The sequence below is a fragment of the Mandrillus leucophaeus genome, unplaced genomic scaffold (assembly GCF_000951045.1).
Source record: "Mandrillus leucophaeus isolate KB7577 unplaced genomic scaffold, Mleu.le_1.0 Scaffold114, whole genome shotgun sequence".
Classification (NCBI taxonomy): domain Eukaryota; kingdom Metazoa; phylum Chordata; class Mammalia; order Primates; family Cercopithecidae; genus Mandrillus; species Mandrillus leucophaeus.
In genome coordinates, this window is record NW_012099654.1 from 372,201 (window position 1) to 393,105 (window position 20,905).

General features: G+C 33.6%; 1 protein-coding gene across 1 annotated transcript in view; it reads left to right on the forward strand.

Annotated features, from left to right (window-relative positions):
* AP3B1 (adaptor-related protein complex 3, beta 1 subunit) overlaps window positions 1–20,905 on the forward strand; it is a 328,165-nt gene that overhangs the window by 195,606 nt on the left and 111,654 nt on the right. The window contains 5 exon segments of the mRNA XM_011996198.1: window positions 6,754–6,940; window positions 7,889–8,019; window positions 13,673–13,781; window positions 16,766–16,937; window positions 20,273–20,420. Coding sequence (XP_011851588.1) covers window positions 6,754–6,940; window positions 7,889–8,019; window positions 13,673–13,781; window positions 16,766–16,937; window positions 20,273–20,420 — 747 coding nt within the window.

Consider the following 20,905-nt stretch of genomic DNA (forward strand, 5'->3'; position numbering starts at 1 on the left):
TTTTTTTTTTTTTTTTTTTAGTTCGTGAAGAAAAAAAATGGTTAGAAATAAATATAAATAAATATAAAGAGTAGAAAACACTCAGAAATTACTCCTCACAGAGGAGTAATTTCACTTTTATGTGGGGAAATTATGTGAGTAATTTCACTTTTAGGTGAGGAAAAAGTTGAAGAACTGAAACCAGTTGAAGTTACTGAAATCTAGAGCTGTTAAGGGAGTGTAAAGATTTAGCATGACTTCATTGAAATAGTCTACCGAAGTTTGAGGAAGAAAGGAAAGATTTAATTAAACTGATTAATAACAATTTAAAAGTTAATGAATAAAAGATGCTTTTGTTTTTAAACTCTATCTAATAGTGTGTCATCTTTGAAATGCAGTTATAAGTGCCATAAGTTAATGTTTTTCTTAGCTCATTTTTATTTTTGGTTAGGAAATATTACAAACCTATGGAAAAGTACCTAATAGCATAAATACATATGTGTATATCTACCACTAGGATTAAGTTGATATTCACCTTTGCCTTGATTGATTGATTGATTGTAAGATGTATAGAACTAGAACCTCAAGCTTCTATTCATACCTTCCTTTCTTCCCCGTTGGTAACCACTGCCACCTTGTTGGTATGTTTCATTCAATCATCCATGTTTTACATTTTTATTATATGAATATGTATCCATAAGCAATGTATAATTGTTTTTGTGGGTTTTCAAATTTTACATAAGTAGATATTCTACTTTATGTATACATTTGCAACTTTTTTTGCTTAATATCATGTTTTTGAAAGATGGATATATGTAGATATAATTTAATTACTATCTCAGTCTGTCAGACAGTTAAGTTTCTACTTTTCTGCTATTAAAAAAGAAAGTGCTTTCTTGAGTTATTTTTTATTCTTAGTGAGAGATTTTGTAAATCACACTAATGTTTTAGGGATTCCTCCTAAAGTTAAAAGCAGATTCTCTTTTGCCCTGTGATTCAGGTCTTTAGAGAAATATCCTTCCCCCAAAGCCTCTTTAATGTGATTTAGCAAAAGGAGACTTGGACACTGCAGTGACATCTCTGCCCTTTCTTTGATATGTTTTCTTGGCATTGAAAAACTCAAGTAAATATAACATAGAAAGGAAGACCTTACAGAAAACTTTTCAAGTTGACAGAAAAGTGGATACTATTAAATTCAGAAATTCCATCCCAATTCACATAAAGAATCCTGTTTAGTCATGAAATTAAGAAACTTATTAGGGCCGGACCTGTAATCCCAGCACTTTGGGAGGCCGAGATGGGCAGATCATCTGAGGTCAGGAGTTTGAGACCAGCCTGACCAACGTGGTGAAACCCCATCTCTACTAAAAATACAAAAAAAATAGCCAAAGCGTGGTGGCAGATGCCTGTAATCCTAGCTACTTGGGAGGCTGAGGCAGAAGAATTACTTGAACCTGGTAGGCAGAGGTTGCAGTGAGCCCAGATTGCAGCATGGCACTTCAGCCTGGGCAACCAGAGCTAAACTCCATCTCAAAAAAAGAGAAAAAAAGAAAGAAACTTGGTTAGATGGAACAACGGTACTGCTTTAGGTTTGCCTCTGGTATAAGTTAAGAATTCCATGTAGAGTTTACTTCATTTACCAAACACATTTGTTGGTATCATCCCACTAAAAAATAACAACAGTTTAGAACCAGTATAAATCTTTACTATGCCAAATGCAGACGTCTGTGTCCTTTTTATATAATAGTAAAGATATTATTAGAACTATAGTATTAACAGTAAAATATATATTAGGACTATATTTTAAGAGACCTTTTTAGTTATTTGTATTGACTTACAATCTATTAGAAGAAAGTTATTTTTTGAATAAATATTTACCAGTTTATTGTCAGAGTATTTTGAGAAGTCTTTTAAATAATGAATTTCTTTTTTTTTTTTTTTTGAGACTGAGTCTCGCTCTGTTGCCCAGGCTGGAGTGCAGTGGCGCAGTCTCAGCCCTGTGCAAGCTCCGCCTTCCGGATTCACGCCATTCTCCTGCCTCAGCCTCCTGAGTAGCTGGGACTACAGGCGCCAGGCATGGCCACCATGCCCGGCTAATTTTTTCTATTTTTAGTAGTGATGGGGTTTCACCGTGTAATAATGAATTTCTTAATTTTTAGGTAACAGTCCCTCAAATTCATTTTTCCTGTGTCACATTGACTTAGAGTCAATCTGAAGAAAATGTAATTGATATAATTTGTATCTGGATAGCATTAGCCATTGGTTGGTACCAATAATGGTTCCTTAAATCTAAGCAGGAAAATTAGTCTGAAAACAAAATTTAATAAATAGCTGTATATATGATACTGAATATTTTTGTTGATAGTACATTATATTGTCTTTGCTTATCTTGTGTAATTTATGAATACAACAAATTTGAAAGTACTATTTAATTAATGTCCCGTCTGGTTTTGGATTGAGCCTCTAGTGATATTAAAATGTCATGATTGTTTACTTAAATGTTGTCTATTTTCTTCCTACCAGTTTCCCTGGACAGATCTAATTTATGCCTGTTGTCTCCATGCCATCTAGTTTAGGATTTGTCCCAAATTTTTAACGAAGTAATATCACTAATATTTGCATTAAAATAGCACAGTTAATTTGTAGACCTCCGCTTTGAAGTCTTCTAGTTTCTGCCATAATTTTGTCTAGTGGCATGTTAAGACACAAGTGCAGTGAACAGAGATTTCATTTTAATACGTGAGCCATTTACATCTGAAAGACTATATCTTTTTCCTACCCTTTCTAGATGTAACATAACTAACTTCTTCCTTTTAGAACAGCATGCAGGGTTTCTGCTGATTAGTGAAGTATACTCTGACAAAGCAGGTGGGAAAAGCTGTCTTTTGCTTTGCTGCAGGTGGGGAGATGAGTATTTAAAAATGCTTCATTTGCCAGCAACTTGATATACCAGCAAGTGTTGCCATGGCCTATGAGATGCATGAAGCTCTAGACTGCCAGTGGGTGAAATTAAAGGAAAACATGGAAAGTTAGAGGTTGGTTATAGGTGAAATATGTGCAGGAGTAAAGACTGAATAGTTTTGCCCTAGCTCATTAAAGGGAGTGGTGAAAGCACTCTTGCTACAGTAGTTTTGTCATTTATTGTATAGTGTAGGTCTAAAGTTTATTTTATTATTTGGCAGTTCTTTTTTTAACTTGTTATAAAATCATCAGCAATACATTTTTAAAAATGGAAGTGTACATTTAACAAAGAATGAAGTGCTAAATTTCCACTTAGTACTTAACATGCATAAAATATTTGTCGACATTTACCAACCACCATGAGAGTGCTAGGGATCTCATTGACCACACAACAACCAGAAGACACAACAATCTGCTACAAAAGGATCAACATCCATTTAAAAAGCTAGTAGTTATTTTAAGATTATGCAGTAAGATAATTTAATACGTACAGGTGCAGAAGATGTTTATATAATTCTGTGTGAAACATGACCTCATTTAGATCAAATAACTTTTTGAAAATTAGTTTTTTACTTGTATTCTATGTTTTCTTATGCACATATGAAAAATGAAACAATAGCTGTTAATGTGTTGGCTCCATTAGTGGAAAAAAGGCCCAGCACTGCTGGTTTCCAAATAGAAAATCAGTTAATTCCAAAAATAGACTTTTTCATTCAATGCATTTGTATATTTGTTTGGTCAGGGCTGCAAATGGGAACAAAGTAAAGCTTTTGGAGGTTTATTCTGTCAAAAATATTGCAGATGCTGTTGTAAATTTAAAAGCTCAACATTGAAGATAAAATTGTTTTTGATGAAAGGATGTTGTCATGGTAAAAATCAATGTTCTTATTAAATTAAGAAAACTATGGAAGAGAAATGTTTTGGGAATTGGTTGTTGTGCATGCAAACAAACTCTGCTTATTCAGTCAGTTGAAATAAAACCATAGTTGTCAAATTTACTGATAGTATACACAGTTTGACCGAACTATAAAATTCTTGTGATGAAACTGATGTTGAAGAACCATTCTATAGCATAACAATACACACTGTCTTTAATGCATATTAGCAACAGAATTTTAGATCTATTATTTTGTGAAGAACTGCTTTGTAAATTAAGTTTATTATATTGGCTTAACATTTTTTATTGATAATTGTGTCTTTTGTATATTGGTTAAGTTTTGGTTCACAAATTGTTTGGATTATTTAAAGTGTCACTAGAAAATGCCAAAAAATTTTACCTTTTGAAAAATTTTAGCAAATAGCAATTATTAGAAACAAATCTTGCAAACAGAAAGACTTTGAAAGTTTTCCCTGTATAGGCAAGGGAAGAAATGAATAGGTTAAATGGTGAGAGCTCAAGATTTAATCAAGAGATTGTCATTTGCACTATCTCACCTATCGTAAAGACTCTTTAGATGGAGCGCCTTTTTTTAATTAGAGAAATTTATATTGTGTAGAATGAAATGAAATTGAGACAGCAGTTGGTTTTGTAGTATCTAAATTGATGAAATATTTTTAAAAGGATAAATAAAATAATTATTTGAAATTTTGTCAATATTTTAAAAAGTTTTCGTTGACTACATGGGTGAAAAGTTAAATATTTGGGTTTGAAATATTTACAGTTTTTAACATAAGGATTGGGACTATTCTTGATTCAGTAGAATTTTCCCTCAGATTACATGATTGTCCAGAAATACTGTAAAGAGGGTATTTTCTCCATTAAAAATATGGTCTACAGAGAAGAGTAAGTTCAAAATGTCAACAATTTTATAATTACTCACTGCAGAATTTAATTTTGAAAAAGATTGCAATTTAAAAAAAAAAAAAAACTTAGGCCATATAAAAATGTATTCTCCAGAGAAATATCAATGCCTTGTTACTAGACACATACACTGAAGAAACTGATTAATGTATGTACATGTGTGGTGAATAATTATTCTGCTTATGATTTTAGTGTATCATTGTACACAAATATGTTTTTTATCTTTTAGAAAGAATGTTATTTTTGAAAATACATTTTAATTAAACTTATAAGCTTACAATATAATACATTTTACAGTCAGTAAAAATTTTTTAATTATATAATTTTCATTACTTTAAATGCCCTACCTAATTTTCAAAATTGTTAGCATATTGAAAATGTTTAATTTCCTAAAAATTAATTTTGGGGATAAGAAGTATAAGCCAAATGTATCATTCTGCTAGCTCAGAAAAACATTGCAGTTAAGAGACTCTTTGATTTGTTTTAGTTTCAGATTTAAAATCTCAGCACTCAAATGGACTTTATCGTTAACCAAGTTGTAAATTCTAACTCCACATTTGAGAAAACTAATGATTAAGTGGATTTCCCAGGTTTTTTCAGCAAGTTAATTACACAGTTTAGTGTACCACATTTTCGTTTAAGCTGGTTCTGAATTGTATTCCTCAGTTGGTGAATATTTTGCTAATTGTCTTTAAAAAATGAATCATAGAAATTTTCTTATCTGTACTTGAACCAACATGGTCTAGCAATTAGTGAATAGCAATTGTTGGTACCCAAATTCAGAATAGCTCTATTAACATTTTCACTTGTATTTTTTATAATTCTGCTTTAATAAAACTAGGTTAATCCCTTTTAAATACCCTGCTACTGAAATAAGGTTGCTTTCTATCAAATCAATTATCTTAAGCAATTATCATAAAAGAGTTTACCACACCATTTCTGTACTTTGACTTATTGTTCTAGAATTGTCTTTAGTCTGCCTAACTTGATTGATTTTATTTTTTATCTGCTTCTAATGTGCTTAAAATCTTCTAATCTAATGTAAATGATTTAGTGTTTCTCAGTTTATTTTTCCCATGTATTATGAATTCTATTTGGCTTATAGTTAAAATTGTACACATGTAGCCTCGTTAAAACTATGCTTTTTCAATAAAACAACTGTAGTTTAAAATACAAACCTATTTTGTTAACATTTCAACTTTGGTTTAATTATTATTAAAATTATTTCAATATATGTTAATGTAGTACATTCAAAAATTGACTTAGGAAGTCTTATTATGGTGTAAAAGCTACTATAATAAGTTGTTCCCTTACATAAATAAATAAATGACCAATATTACTAGAGGCTATAAGCAGCATGGGGGAAAAATGGAAGAAGTCTTTTATCCTAGTTTTTAGAGGGCATCAGCAGCTTGCTTTTATGAAAAAGTAACAGCTAAATGCACTGCAAATAATTTGCAGTAATCCAGTTCAGTGATTCATGTGTCTGCTTTAATGGGTCATAATTCAGGGTAAAGTAACTGAGTGCAGTCAGAGTGCAGACACTGCTTATGCCAGGGACAGTATCTCTTCATAAAACACACCTCAGGAGAAGCAGTTTGCCAGCCCCCTAATACTCTCTGATGTTTTGATGTCCTGCATATTTTTCCGATTAAGTTTTGAGTGCCATGTTTTTAGTTGTATTTCCACATTCATTATTCTCACGTAGACCCTTCAGCGGGTTTGCCATATATGATTATTTTTTTAATGATGCCTTTCTTTCCACTTCAGCAGTTTAATAATCTAGCACATGGCTGCTTCTCAATACTCAGCATTCACCTACCCAGTACAGAAGAGGACATGTGCTTTGGCTTCAAAATTCCATTTGCAGCATTAGAAATGCATATTCCCTACGGAACAACATTTGTTTGACATAACCATTCATTTTTATTACCTCTTTAAATATGTTTATCCAGAGTTATCAATAATCATAAATAACTGTATTCTCATCTTGATCTGTTTTTTTCCAACAGACAAAATTGCTTACCCAGTACATATTAAATCTCGGCAAGTATGATCAAAACTACGACATCAGAGACCGTACAAGATTTATTAGGCAGCTTATTGTTCCGAATGAAAAGAGTGGAGCTTTAAGTAAATATGCCAAAAAAATATTCCTAGCACAAAAGCCTGCACCACTGCTTGAGTCTCCTTTTAAAGGTATTATCAGAATATAACTACAAAATATATGTTATCTAAAAAATTATGACAGGATGTCACCATTTCTAATGTGCTTAAAATTTATCTCTTAGGAAATATAGATGATTCACATATATAAATATATAAAAACAATGTGCTTTTTACTCATCTGTTCTCAAAAACAAGTTTTATATTAAAGTTTATATTTTTGTAGACCTTATTTACCTAAATAATTTTAAGTATTCTGACTTTATTCTAACATTTAAACTAGGCAATAGATGAAAACCATGTTATTCTTATAAACAATGACTTCATTTATCTTTTAAATAGTTTTATAAGAAATATTATTCCTTTTAATAGTTATTAAGTAAATATTCTGTGTACGCTAATATCAGTTTTGCTAGGAGGAATTATTTTATTAAAAATATCTCTTTATATTTAAACTGGTTTTTCAAAGAGGGAAGTTGACTTATGTGTCCCAGCTTTTTAAAAGGGCTAATTAAGTATTTTACCACCTTACAAGTAGCCATTCCACTTGGAATCAAATAATTATATACCTTGGTTTTCATATTGTTTTCTTATTTAATGTTGTCAAGCGATAAAAAGCAATTCAGTTTTGTAGAAAAACTATTAAAATTCTGGATGTGTTTGTGCCAAGACATGTATATGGATTGTTTAACTGTGCTGTCATTCTTAATATTCACAGTAAAGTAATTTTTAGAGAAGCTACATTTCAGAGCAACACCTCTAAACACACTGACTGATTAGCTTTTTTATTGACCATTATGGGGGAGATTATTGTAATCTATGGACTGAAATCAGTTTTTTGACCTATGAAGAGCTTCCTGGTTTATATTTATTCCTTGACATTTGAGGTAATATGCCAATTACCTTGAGCTCTGATTATGATTGTTCTCTGTTACATACAGCTCATATTGTTTATTTTATATTTTTCCCTATTTTTAATAGATAGAGATCATTTCCAGCTTGGCACCTTATCTCATACTCTCAACATTAAAGCTACTGGGTACCTGGAATTATCTAATTGGCCAGAGGTGGCGCCCGACCCATCAGTTCGAAATGTAGAAGTAATAGAGTTGGTAAGTGGACCTTTCTGATATTAATTTTGTTAAAGCAGTGGAAGACTCTGGGATAACTATTGTTTTCTATAAAAGCTTTTTTGGAGAGTTGAAAATTGTTCTAGTATTTCTAAATGTAATATGTTAGATATACCTTACCTTTATAGCAACTAAATATTATAGTATTCCTATGCCACTGTACATGTGCTGTTCCTTTTCTTCAAGGAAACAGAGAACTGAATTCTCTGCATCAATACCACCCACATTTGTGCTATTGCGTTTGTAGCTGCGTAGATGCAATTTCTAAGGTATTTAGTTTCATTAGATCAAGTTTTTTCTACTTTGTTTAGATATTTGTAAGCTTCCTGACAATATCTTTCTGAATAATTTTTGCTGTTCTCTTTCAGAAAAAACCACACAAAATGTTCTTCTAGATTTTCTGATGAACCATTTTTAAGTGAAGCCTGAACATAAATAGGGAGCATTGTGTACCAAAAATGTCCTTTGACAAGGTCACAAAGTGAATAATATGGTGCTTTCTCATAAAAAAATTGCTATATAAATACTCTTTTTATCAATCTTTAAAAAAAATGCTGGCCATTGAGATAAAATAATTAACATTCTTTTCTAATATTATCTGTTTCTTTCTCATACAAACAAGAAAAATAAGGAGAGAGGCCTTCCAGTTGTATGTAGCAATTATGCAAAATATATTTAATACTTTAAAATGTGGAGTTAACAAAAAAAGCAGTTAAGAATTATATTCTGGATACTTTTGTGGTGGAAAAGATACATTGAATTAGGATTCAGATAACTGGAGTTCTTTACTAATTCCTGTGGGAAAGTGAGTTAACCTCCTTGCTCTTAACTTTTCTGTATACAGTGGAAGAAAACATTTATTACTTTAATAAATAGAATTTCTATAATGATCATGGCCATGTAATTTGATTCCTCTGAGAAATAATGTTTCTCTTAACCACTCCAACTTATCCTGGCTTTGAAGCATGGCCAGAATTAATAATAGCACCATTTAGGAACCTGACTGTGTATAGTGATAATGTTTTACAAAAACTATCTTGTTTAAACCTAATTCTGATCGGAAGTGATGGTTATTGTTATTCCCACTTTGCAGACAAGGAAGCCAAGTCTTAGAGAACTTAAGTGAATTGCCTAAGTTCACATGGCTAGTAAGTGATAGAACCATATTCCAACCCAGGTCCGAGTTCATTGTCCATGCTGTTACTGTATTTTATTATGTAATATGATATAAACCTGAGCTTGTTTGCAAATCTGTATTATCCTTAGTACTTAGCACCGTTATTTTTATGTTGTGACAAATGATCTGTACTTAGAGACGGCCAAAAATTTGTAACAGTAGAAATATGTAAAAATATGAGAAGCAATTACATGTCTATCCCTCCTTGCAGCTAAGTTTGTTGATTTTTCACTGAAATCTGCATACTCTTAAGTACTCTTCAAAAGAGTTGCCTTATTTATGCAATTATTTTAAAATTTTAATTTTTATTTTATTTTATTTTATTTTTTTTTTTGAGACAGAGTCTTGCTCTGTCACCCAGGCTGGGGTGCAGGGGCCTGATCTTTGCTCACTGCGACGTCCGCCTCCTGGGTTCAAGTGATTCTCCTGCCTTAGCTTCCCAAGTAGCTGAGATTACAAGCACATGCCACCATGCTTGGCTAATTTTTGTATATTTAGTAGAGATGGGGTTTCGCCATGTTGGCCAGGCTGGTCTCAAACTCCTGACCTCAAATGATCTGCCCACCTCAGCTTACCAAAGTGCTGGGATTACAGGTGTGAGCCACCGTGCCCAGCCTAATTGTGCAACTTTTTATCAGATATTAGAATATAAAGAGAGTGTTGCTATGGTTCTTCCTACGGACATACTTTCCTAATTCCTTATTATGCTTGTTTGTTGTTTTTATGGTTCTTTTTTTTCTTTTTCATGATGGGGTACATGATGTTTTAGCCCAAGTAGAGCCATCCTTTTATCCTTCCCCTACTTCTGCCTTATCTCTGCCTCCTTGCTGCCCCCACCCACCAAAAAGCATTATCTTCTCAGAGTTGATAGCAATGCTATGCAATTTAATTTGGTCTCAGCAGTATTCTTTATTGGCTGATAGATTGGTTTGTTGGCTGGCTTCTTCCATTTTCAGGTGCTTTTCTAAGCATTAACTACCTTATAGGGACAGTACTTAAATATAACATATTATGTTCATTTCACCTATCCAATTCAACAGAGACAAATTAATTTCTTTTTTCATTTTGCTGATTACATTTATGAAATTAATAATTGGTAACTTACGGAAAATCATTATAACTGATGGAACAGGGTTTGATAAAACTGTCACTGTTGATGCCATGCAGAAAACAACTTCAATCTATTAGACTCTGAGACAATTGGTTTAAAATTGTACTATGAGGGACACAGTTAAGTATAAAAATAATATAGATAGTTTTATTTTTAAATGCAGCTACAATACAAAAAGTAATGTCCATATTATCTTTCTTGTCTCTCACTCTACTTCATCTCCCTTCCAAGTCATGTCACTGTATTTCATGCACATCATATACTGTGTTATTCTAGTTTTCCTGTAAAGTGATCTTACAGGGTCAAGTCTTGTAACTGTGAAATATAACTTAGTAAGAAAAATGGCCTAGGTTTAGATAATCTGATATTTTAATCAAAACGACAGGGAACCTAGTCAGATTGACAGGAGAAGTCACTTTGAATTACACACCACCATTTCCAGGATATAGAATATAATATATATTTATATTATGATCCCAGTAAGTTTTGAAGATCCTTAGTTAATAATTTATTTGCTTAGTTCTAGAAAGTCTTTTCTTTTCTACTTACAGAAAGACCGCCTTCTGCATATGAAGAGTATTTTGCTTTATAAACAATCTGTCAATATTTTATCCTTCATAGGAACTTCCAAATTAGCATCTATGTTCTCTTCTTTTCTTTTCTCTATTATTCCTTTTGCTTAGAATGATAAAAAAATTAAAATATTTTTATTGTTTGCCTTTGGCCTTTTAAAACCTGAAACTCCATAGAGTTCATGGCCATGTCAAGAAAAAATGCACATTTGAGCATAGGAGCCTGGTTTTCTGAAATTGTTGATTTAGTGTTATTAAATTAATCCGAGAAACTTTTTATCAGACCTCAGAGAAATATGTTTGGATTTAAGAAAAATACGGACTTCAGAGTTTACCAAAAATAGGAGAGCTTGTTTATAGAATTCTATCTTTGTAGACAGAAGCATTTTAAATACATATAAAAGAAAGCCATACTGCTGATCTTATATAAGCATCTTATTCAAATATATTCAAGTAATTTTTACTCATTAATTTGCTGTTACTGTCCTGTTAGTAATTTTCCAGGTTACTGAAGCTTCTCTTTTTAGGCAACATACCTTAAGCCCTCTAGATCAGTGGTTTTATTCTTATTTGTTTTTATTTATTTATTTATTTATTTTGAGACATGGTTTTGCTCTGTCACTCAGGCTGGAGTGCAGTGGTGCAATCATAGCTTACTGCAGCCTCAAACTCCTGGGTTCAAGCCATCCTGCTGCCTCAGCTCCCAAAGTGCTGAGAGTACAGGCATGAGCCACATCACCTGGCCTTAGACTAGCGGCTTTTAAATGTAGCTGCACATTATAATCATATGGAGATTTTTAAACAAAACACAACTAGGTCAGACGTGTGCGCCAGACTAATTAAATTAGAATTTCAAGAGGCGAACCCAGGTATTCTTTTTTTAGTATTAATATTTTTATTGTTTGTATTAACATTTAAAAACTATTCTTAGGTGATTCTATTGTACATTCAGTGCTGAGAAACATTCTTGAATAAGAAATTCTGTCATGCTCTAGATTCCTTTACAACAAAATATGTACTCTAGCAAAGACTTGCACACAGTAAAAACTTAAAAGATACAATAAATAAATGAGTCTCAACTATTTTAATCTTCTCGGAAGTATACATTTCCCTGCTCTTTAACAAATCATATATGAAGCATGATTTAATTTTTTCTTGACGAATCAAGGCCGTGACTATAAAAGCAAACTAACATACTGTATTGAAGTGATTAAAGGGGCTCATGTTAGTAAATGATATTACTAATACAATATTTAGTAAACACTGAAGTCATCATTTTTCTTAAGCATATTTCTGAATTTAATATTGAAATCTTTAAGAGGCTAATAAATATAATTAGTATTTATTGTGTCAGCCACACTTAAAATTGAACATAATAGGCCGGGCGTGATGGCTCACGCCTATAATCCTAGCACTTTGGGAGGTCAAGGCAGGCAGATCACCTGAGGTCAGGAGTTCAAGACCAGCCTGGCCAACAAACCCCGTCTCTACTAAAAATATAAAAATTAGCCGGGCGTGATGGCACGTTCTTGTGGTCCCGGCTACTTGGGATGCTGAGGCAGAACAGTCACTTAAACCTGGGAGGCAGAGGTTGCAGTGCGCCGAGATCGTGTCACTACTCCAGCCTGGGCAACAAAGGGAGACTCCATCTCAAAAAAAAAAAAATTGCGCAAAATATTTTAAGTTCCCTGCTCTCCAGAAACTTACGTTCTACCAGGGATAGACCAACAGTTAAAAAAACAAGTAGATTGTATAGTATGTTAAAAAGTAATACATGCTGTGATTAAAAAAAGACAACAACAACAACCACAAAAAAAAAAAAAAAAAAAAAAAAAACGTGGCGGGGAATGGTGTTGGAAGTGCCAAGAGCTAGGATGAAGGCCCTAAACTGGGAGCATGCCTGGGACATTTGGAGGAGCAGTAAGGCATGGCCAGAGCATATCAGGCAAGAGGGTGAGCAGCAAGAGGTCAGAGAGGCAGGCGACAGGGGGACAGTCATGGAGGGGCAGTCATGAAAGGATGGTTGTGTCAGGCTATGCAGACTGTTGTAGGGACTTCGGCTTTTTCTCTGAGTAAAATGGGGAGCCACTGCAGGGTTTCAGGCCAAAAAGGAGCTTGATCTGATTTAGGTTTTAATAGAATCATTCTAGATGCTGTGTTTTGCAAAGTTTGTTTGCTGGGGGCAGGGTGGAGGGGCAGTAGAAGCAAGGTAACGAGTAGTCCAGGAGAGAAGGATGGGTCAGACCAGGGTAGCTATAGGATTTCTTGATGGTTGAGATGTTTAGAATACGAGAAAAAGGGAGAAGTCAAGGATTACTCCAGGATTTAGGCTGTTGAGATGGTTAGGGCAATTTATTGCCTACACTAAATATTTTCTTTTTTTCTTTTTTTTTTTCTCTCTTCTCCTTCAGTGTCAAGCTATGAACTTGTGTTTGTTATTGCTGTTACTGTATCTGCTTCTAGTTTTGCTCACCTATTTTAGGATATACTACTTTTGTTTAAATCTTCTGTGGGCCAACAAACACAAAAGTTTTAAAGATTGTATATTTGAAATAAGATTATTGGTTTAACATAGGGGCTCTGAGTGAGAGTTTGTGCTGCTGTATTTAGCAGTAAAGTGAATCAGCCTTAATGCCAGGACTTCTAACAGTTGCATTCTCTGTTGAGGCCATAAGCTTGCTTTTGAATTTGGTTATGTTCTTAATGATTAAGTTTGCCAGAACTCTAAATCTCTGAATGAGAATTCATTTGTATTTACTTTATTTGTTTAAACAGGCAAAAGAATGGACCCCAGCGGGAAAAGCAAAGCAAGAGAATTCTGCTAAGAAGTTTTATTCTGAATCTGAGGAAGAGGAGGACTCTTCTGATAGTAGCAGTGACAGTGGTGGGTTTTATAATTTATTGGCATGTATTATTTACATAGTAGATTGCATTCTATATCTCAGAAACAAGGCCTAATCCATAATATTCAGCAGGTGGTTTTAAGTGAAGTTTGTATTATCAAAATAATCCCTTTCATTTATATATCGCTGTTTACTTTTCAAGGTAATTTTTAATTACTAAATTCTCTTTTTACTTTACAATGTCTCTTGGACAATAGCTAATACATTGGTATAGCTGAAACAGGAACTCATACTTTTCTGAATTCTAAACCATAATGCCTATTATATCTATTGGAAAACATGATTTTATACTTGATAAACTTTTAGTGGAGTCTTTAAAAGTAACTTTCTTTTATAAAAATGTAAAGTTTATTTTATACCTTGAAGAGTCTTTTTCTCTTTCATTTTATACTCTTTCTGTGAACCTCTATAGAGATAAAGCTAAAATTATTGTCTCTATATACTATAAAAAAATCAAACTAAAGATTGAGAGTAACTGTATGCAGTGAAAAGAATGCTTAATAGGAAGGATTTAGAAACCCTGGGTTTTACCTATGCAAATTGAAGAAGGCACCTACTTTTCTCTATATCAGATAAATGAAGGGGTAGAGTTAAATATTTCTTAAAGTCCGTTCATTGCCAAAATTCTGTGAGTGATTTGCCTAATGAAAACTATATTGGAGTCACTTTCTGATGCTCTTATTAACACTTAACCTAATAGGCAAGTCTGCCCCAAGACCAAGTGATACCCAACTTTCTCTAAAATCTTATACCTTGGAGAACCAGGGCCTGTCACTCTTACTTGGTTATCTACTACCCAGCTCTAAGGTAATTCACTCTCTTTTCTCTGTGTTCCTTATCAAAAATCTTTGTTTTTAATATCTGATAAATTAATCTGTGATACATTACCTTCTGAAGTAATCAACTGAAAAGTAGAGAAATAATTGAGAAAGTAGATATTAAAAAATATGGAATTTCAGGAGTAATGTAGACCTGTGAGAATTATCTGTGTAATTAATCATGTACTTCTTCATTTTGTAGAATTACATATAGATATTTGTCTTCATTATATTTATTCACTAGCCCATGCCTATTCATAGGCTGACCATTTTTAATACATATACGAAATATTCCATTAACATTACAGCTTTTCATGAGTTTGTCTGAATACATATAATAATGAGTCATGTGGCAGGAGTTCTACTGTAGCTGCCAGAGGAAAAAAGAAAACTTTTCTTGCTAGAAGTTATGAGATTGGCTGGGCGTGGTGGCTCACGCCTGTAATCCCAGCACTTTGGGAGGCTGAGACAGGCAGATCACAAGATCAGGAGATTGAGACCATACTGGCTAACACAGTGAAACCCCGTCTCTACTAAAAATACAAAAAATTAGCTGGGCGTGGTGGCACGTGCCTGTAATCCCGGCTACTCAGGAGACTGAGGCAGGAGAATGGTGTGAACCCAGGAGGCGGAGGTTACAGTGAGCTGTGATCACGCCACTACACTCCAGCCTGGGCAACAGAGCGAGACTCCATCTCAAAAAACAAACAAAAATGTTGTAAGATTGTGTTTTCCAGGTAGCAAGTATTTTTGAGAATAAACTAATTTTCTCTAAGATTTTACTGACTCGAAAATTTAAATAATGGTGCCTGAAGTCAGCTGGCCCCGGATTCGTGTTGCAGTCCCATGTGATGACATGAGAGAGTAACTTAGATGCTGTAATTTCTTTTCATCGTTTATAGCATAAGCCAGTTATCTGACTTAATATGTATGTGTGTGTAACTTGGATATTGCCACAAATTTAAAATGTCCTCATTTAGTAGCTTTATTTTAGTAAAATAAACTTTCCTGTTTGTAAATGATGATAATGATGAGCACCTTAACCTGTGGCAGACCCTGTTGTGTTCTAATCACCTTTATATGTTTCAAATCATTTAATCTTCAGAACAACTCTGAAAAGTAACTAGTATTATCCCCATTTGTCGAAAAGGAAACCAAGACCCAGAGAAGTTGAATAACTTGATCAGTTTTACAACTGGCAAGTAGCAGAACCAGGATCTGAATCCGAACACTAACTTGATAACCCATGCTTGTACCCCTTGCAAGCCATCTTGAAAGAATACAGGCACTCCTAGCTTTTCACTGTGATGGACCTTCCTGATGTTGGTGTTATTTAACCATTAGAATGTTTAATTAAAGGTTGTGTTCCTGCCTAGGAGGGCTTCGTTACGTAGATCACAGGCAGGGCAACAGTTTGTCCTTTTGTCTAGGACACAACTCTGTAGTTATAGTCATTTTAAATAGTAAAAAATACACATATATATTTCATGTGTTCTCTTCTGCAGAGAGTCCTAGCATACCATAATTTATACATAAAACATTTAAAAGTATAATTCCTCAATGTAACATGATCATCTCTTTGACCTATGGAAAACTCCTTTACTAGCTCGAATAAGTAATAACTCTTTAATTAGTCATTTTGCCTATTGTCTTTGAATTTGGAAGTTTTTCCAGGTGATTTGAATGGCTCATTTTCCTCTCAAAATTTGTTCCTAAGAAGATTAAACTGTTGCCTTCTTTTACTCTAAATAGAATTTCCCGTTACAAGCAGAAGAATTTAAAATTATTTCTTTAGCCTTACATCAATCTTTATGTAATTCTTTAAAAGAAAGTTTTTGACAAAGCTATATACTTTGGGGTTTGAAAAGTGAGATTCCCTCAAATTTGGTTTACTTGGTTCATCTTTGCTTAGCTTTTCTCTACTTATTGTCAGAGCATCCTCTCTCTGTCTGCCTCCCTCCAAACTCACCGTGCTAAAGGAATCCATAGAGCTGAAAGAATGGGGTATGGGAATGAAATGTTAAACACGTGGTGTCCACTGAACTAAAATTCAACATCTGGTTTCATTTGTGATGAATATTGACAGTTACAGGTGTCCGTGTGTCTAAATGACTATAAATCTAAGAACATCTGGTTCTGTTTTTCAGAGAGTGAATCTGGAAGTGAAAGTGGAGAGCAAGGCGAAAGTGGGGAGGAAGGAGACAGCAATGAGGACAGCAGTGAGGACTCCTCTAGTGAGCAGGACAGTGAGAGTGGAAGGGAGTCAGGCCTAGAAAACAAAAGAACAGCCAAGAGGAACTCAAAAGCCAAAGGAAAAAGGTAATGTATTTTGTCAGAATTTCCTTCAAAAAATATTCTGTGAAAGTTTGCCCCAGGCAGATGTTTCTTGTTAATCAAAAAATGATGAGAGAAAAGAAGTGTGTATTTTTTCCCAAACAGATATTAAATCTTTTTAAAATTAAAGTGCTAGTTGTTCACATTATTTTCCTACTTGTAATGCTTAGCTTTCATTTTGAACTTGAACATATCTTGGGGTTACATTTTGAAAATTGGTATAACCTTGGAAGGCTGAGTTAAGTGATCAAGCAATAGGTATGAAACACTTAATTACCTTTTGTAGCAATTTTGCTGAGGGCTAAAATTAAATCCTTCAACACTTTGCCATTATGTAACCAAGACAATTGATTTTTCTAAATAATGTTATATTAAAAAGATTATGATCCAAATATTAGAGTCAAGGGCTGTGAAGGAAGACGGTCATAAGAGCTTTAAGTGTTAGCACTTTTTAAGATCTCCCATTATCAACAACATTATCATGTATTAAAGTGTCATTAAAATTTTGAGTAATTGGGGCTAATATCTTGGATTGTGCAACTCTGTTTTCCCCACTGCTGTCAGTGAGTGGCCTCTGCCGACATGATGGTCCTTTCCCCAGGAGCCTGCTGCCCGCTCACTTGATGAGCTTGCAGCTCGGCTCAGTCGTGGCTGACAGCACTGATTGGGGCGCAGTACGCTCTCTGCTCCTTTTATTACAGACAGTAATTAAAGCAGCTCGCCCTGCCACTTCCATAACAAACACAGCATAATGCCCTAATTATGACTTTATTAATTTAAGTCAGGATTTAATGATTTTAAAAGTGATTTATATTGTTTTTCCTGTTCAGAACAAATGAAATCTGTAGGTTAAATTAATACAGGCTTTTCATCATTGCAAAGTTAGAAACCTAGTTACCAGTAAATTCTTTTCATTAGATTAACATCTGAAACTCTAAGCAGTAAGGTAAACAATAATTACCATCAAAATTGAGTGATGCACAATAAAATAACACTTTTACTTTTAAAATCTTATCTTAAAAGCTAGAAGTTAAATATATTTAGAATCATTCACTTGTTGCAGCAAAGGAGCTACTTGGTTTATAATAGCCTTGTCTTTGAGAGAAATCCTGTACTTCTGGTTTAATATCAGAATATCTATGATGATATGAGTTATAAAACATGTCTTGTTTCTAGAAAGGGAAAGTTTTGTTCAGTGCATGAAATGTCCTTTCAGATGGCAGAAGTCAGTATACTAGAAATTTGTAGTCATGTATTAGTTTTATTATTCCTTTCTTCAGAAATAGATTTTTCTCTTTACCCACATTTGAATTTAAAAGAATTGTTTATTACAAAGAGGACCACAAATACATTCTAAACCTTATATTTTTAAGTACACATTTTAACCAGTGAATTGGGGATAATAAATTGCCGTTTTTTTGCCAGGGAAAAACAACAACATATTTTTCAGTCTTCAAATATAATTACATGTGCTCTGAGATGTTACCATGGCTCCATTTTTAATAAACAGCAATCATATTTCCTCTACAAAAATCAATTCTAGGAAATATCAATTCTTTCCTTGCCTCACTCCTCTCCCTCCCCCAGTATTTTTCTGCCTCTTAGAATGTTTTTTTAACTTTGCTAGTATGATAATTTTTTAAAGCTCTTAATAAGCTTTAAGCATCTTCAAAAACCACGCTTTACTAATCATAAATATTTATGACCGAATTTAAATTTTACACTCCAAAGTGTTTTCATTTGAAGGGAGATAGTATGACATAGTGGAAAAAATACGGACTTTGGAGTGAGACAGGCTTGAGTTCAGATTCTAGTTCTGCCCCTCTTGTTATGTGTCCCTGAGCAAGTTATTTAACCTTTCTGAATATTAATTTCATTATTGTAAATGGGATAATAATGTACCCAGGAAGAGTGCATTTAAATTAGGTAATCAGTATGATTGGTATGAAATGCCTAGCCCTTTCTGGCCCACAGTAGAGTCTTAAAAATATACACACACATGTTGTAGAGAGAACTAGACTTTTAGTTTCCAGGAAAATATAAAACACCACAAGGCATCTCTCATCCCCTGAGATAAGGGTGTTTGGTCATCTCACATGTTATTCCTTCTCCTTGGAGAACTGCTTCCCTGCCCATCTGCCAGCCTTACTCCTATATCTTGGCTTATTTGTCTCTTTCTCCAGGAAGCATTCCTAATTGGATTAAGTTTGTTTAGGTGTCTCTCCAAATGTTCTCCTGACACACTATAATTTATTACTTACTATACTGTATTATCACTGCCACCTTATCTATGTCCTCCAGTGGACTGTAGACTCTGTAGGGTAGACACACATAGATCCTCTTAACCATTGTTATCCTTAGCACCTAACATAATGCCAACATGTAGTCAAAAATTAATTAATATTTGTTGAGCAGATGAACAAATGAACAAATGAATGGTGTTAAGCACTTAGGTATGATCATTTGGTAATTTAAAAGTTTATATTTGATTAGCTTAAATTTGTAGCAAGGTAGTACTTTAGAAGTTCCTTTGTTAACCAGTTCCTTTGAACTGGTTAACATTTTCTCATAGAATGTGTTTAAGGTCACATTTGAGAACTTGTGTAAGTAATTTTCTTGGGTAGAAAAGTGTATAAAATACAAGTCTATTTTAGCAAAAGTAGATATATAAATATTTAAATATATTACTAAACCGGGTGTGGTGGTTCAAGCGTGTAATCCCAACATTTTGGTAGGCCGAGTTGGGAGGATTACTTGAGCCCAGGAGTTCCAGACCAGCCTAGGCAACATAGTGAGACCCTGTCTCTACAAAAAATATAAAATTAGCTGGATGTGGTAGTGCCCGCCTGTAGTCCCAACTACTTGTGAGGCTGAAGTGGGAGAATCGCTTGAGCCTGGGAGATCGAGGCTGCAGTGAGCCATGATTGCACCACTGTACTCCAGCCTAGATGACAATGAGACCCTGTCTCCAATATATATATGTGTATACACACACAGTATTTTGAGATAGCATTTAAAAAATCAGCCTAAATATCTTTGAAGTTGTTACTGGTAGTACTTAATTCTTGGTAAATCAGACATTTAATATTTTCTACATTGTTTTTGATTATATTGTTTAGTGTCATTTTATGACTTTTTGCATATGAAGTGTGTATGACAGGATAGAATTGAATTTGAATGGGTTCTAATTTATTTGGTTATGGGTAATACCTTCATTATTACCTCATTAATGTATTCTGGAATTTAAAAACCATTTTTTATATAAACTACTTATATAAAGGAGTTAAAGTTGATATTTCAAAATTTACTATTATATATAGTGATTCTGAAGATGGGGAGAAGGAAAATGAAAAATCTAAAACTTCAGATTCTTCAAATGCCGAATCTAGTTCAATAGAAGACAGTTCTTCAGATTCTGAATCAGAGTCAGAATCTGAAAGTGAATCTGAATCCAGAAAAGTCACTCAGGTAAGAGATTATGCATTTGTTGTAATTGAAGGGAAATATTCTTACAGCAACTAAAATAAACAACACCATCCTTATCTATGCCTGTGATTTTATTTTTTCTAGATAAGCCTTTCCCTTATAACCTAACTCTGAAGAAAAGCTAGAAACTTTCAAAAAATGTCATCCCTTGCCACCGAAATCAGGGAACTCTTATGCATATGGCTTTTTTTGTTCTTGGCTAGGTTGTGACAAGGGGTGTTTTTGCTGAAGGAACTGTGAAAGGAAGTCACAAAAATAGTATTGAGCAAAGAATTCTAAGCGTACATACATCATCAGAAATTTAGACTATTCACTTTTTTAAAATATTGGGCATTTTGCATAATAGAGTATGTTTTAAAGCTTTAATTAAAGAGTATACATTCTTTAGTAAGAATTTGCATAGACATTTAAAAACAAATGCAAGAGCCACTTATATAATAAAATAATAATGCTTTTTGGTAATAACG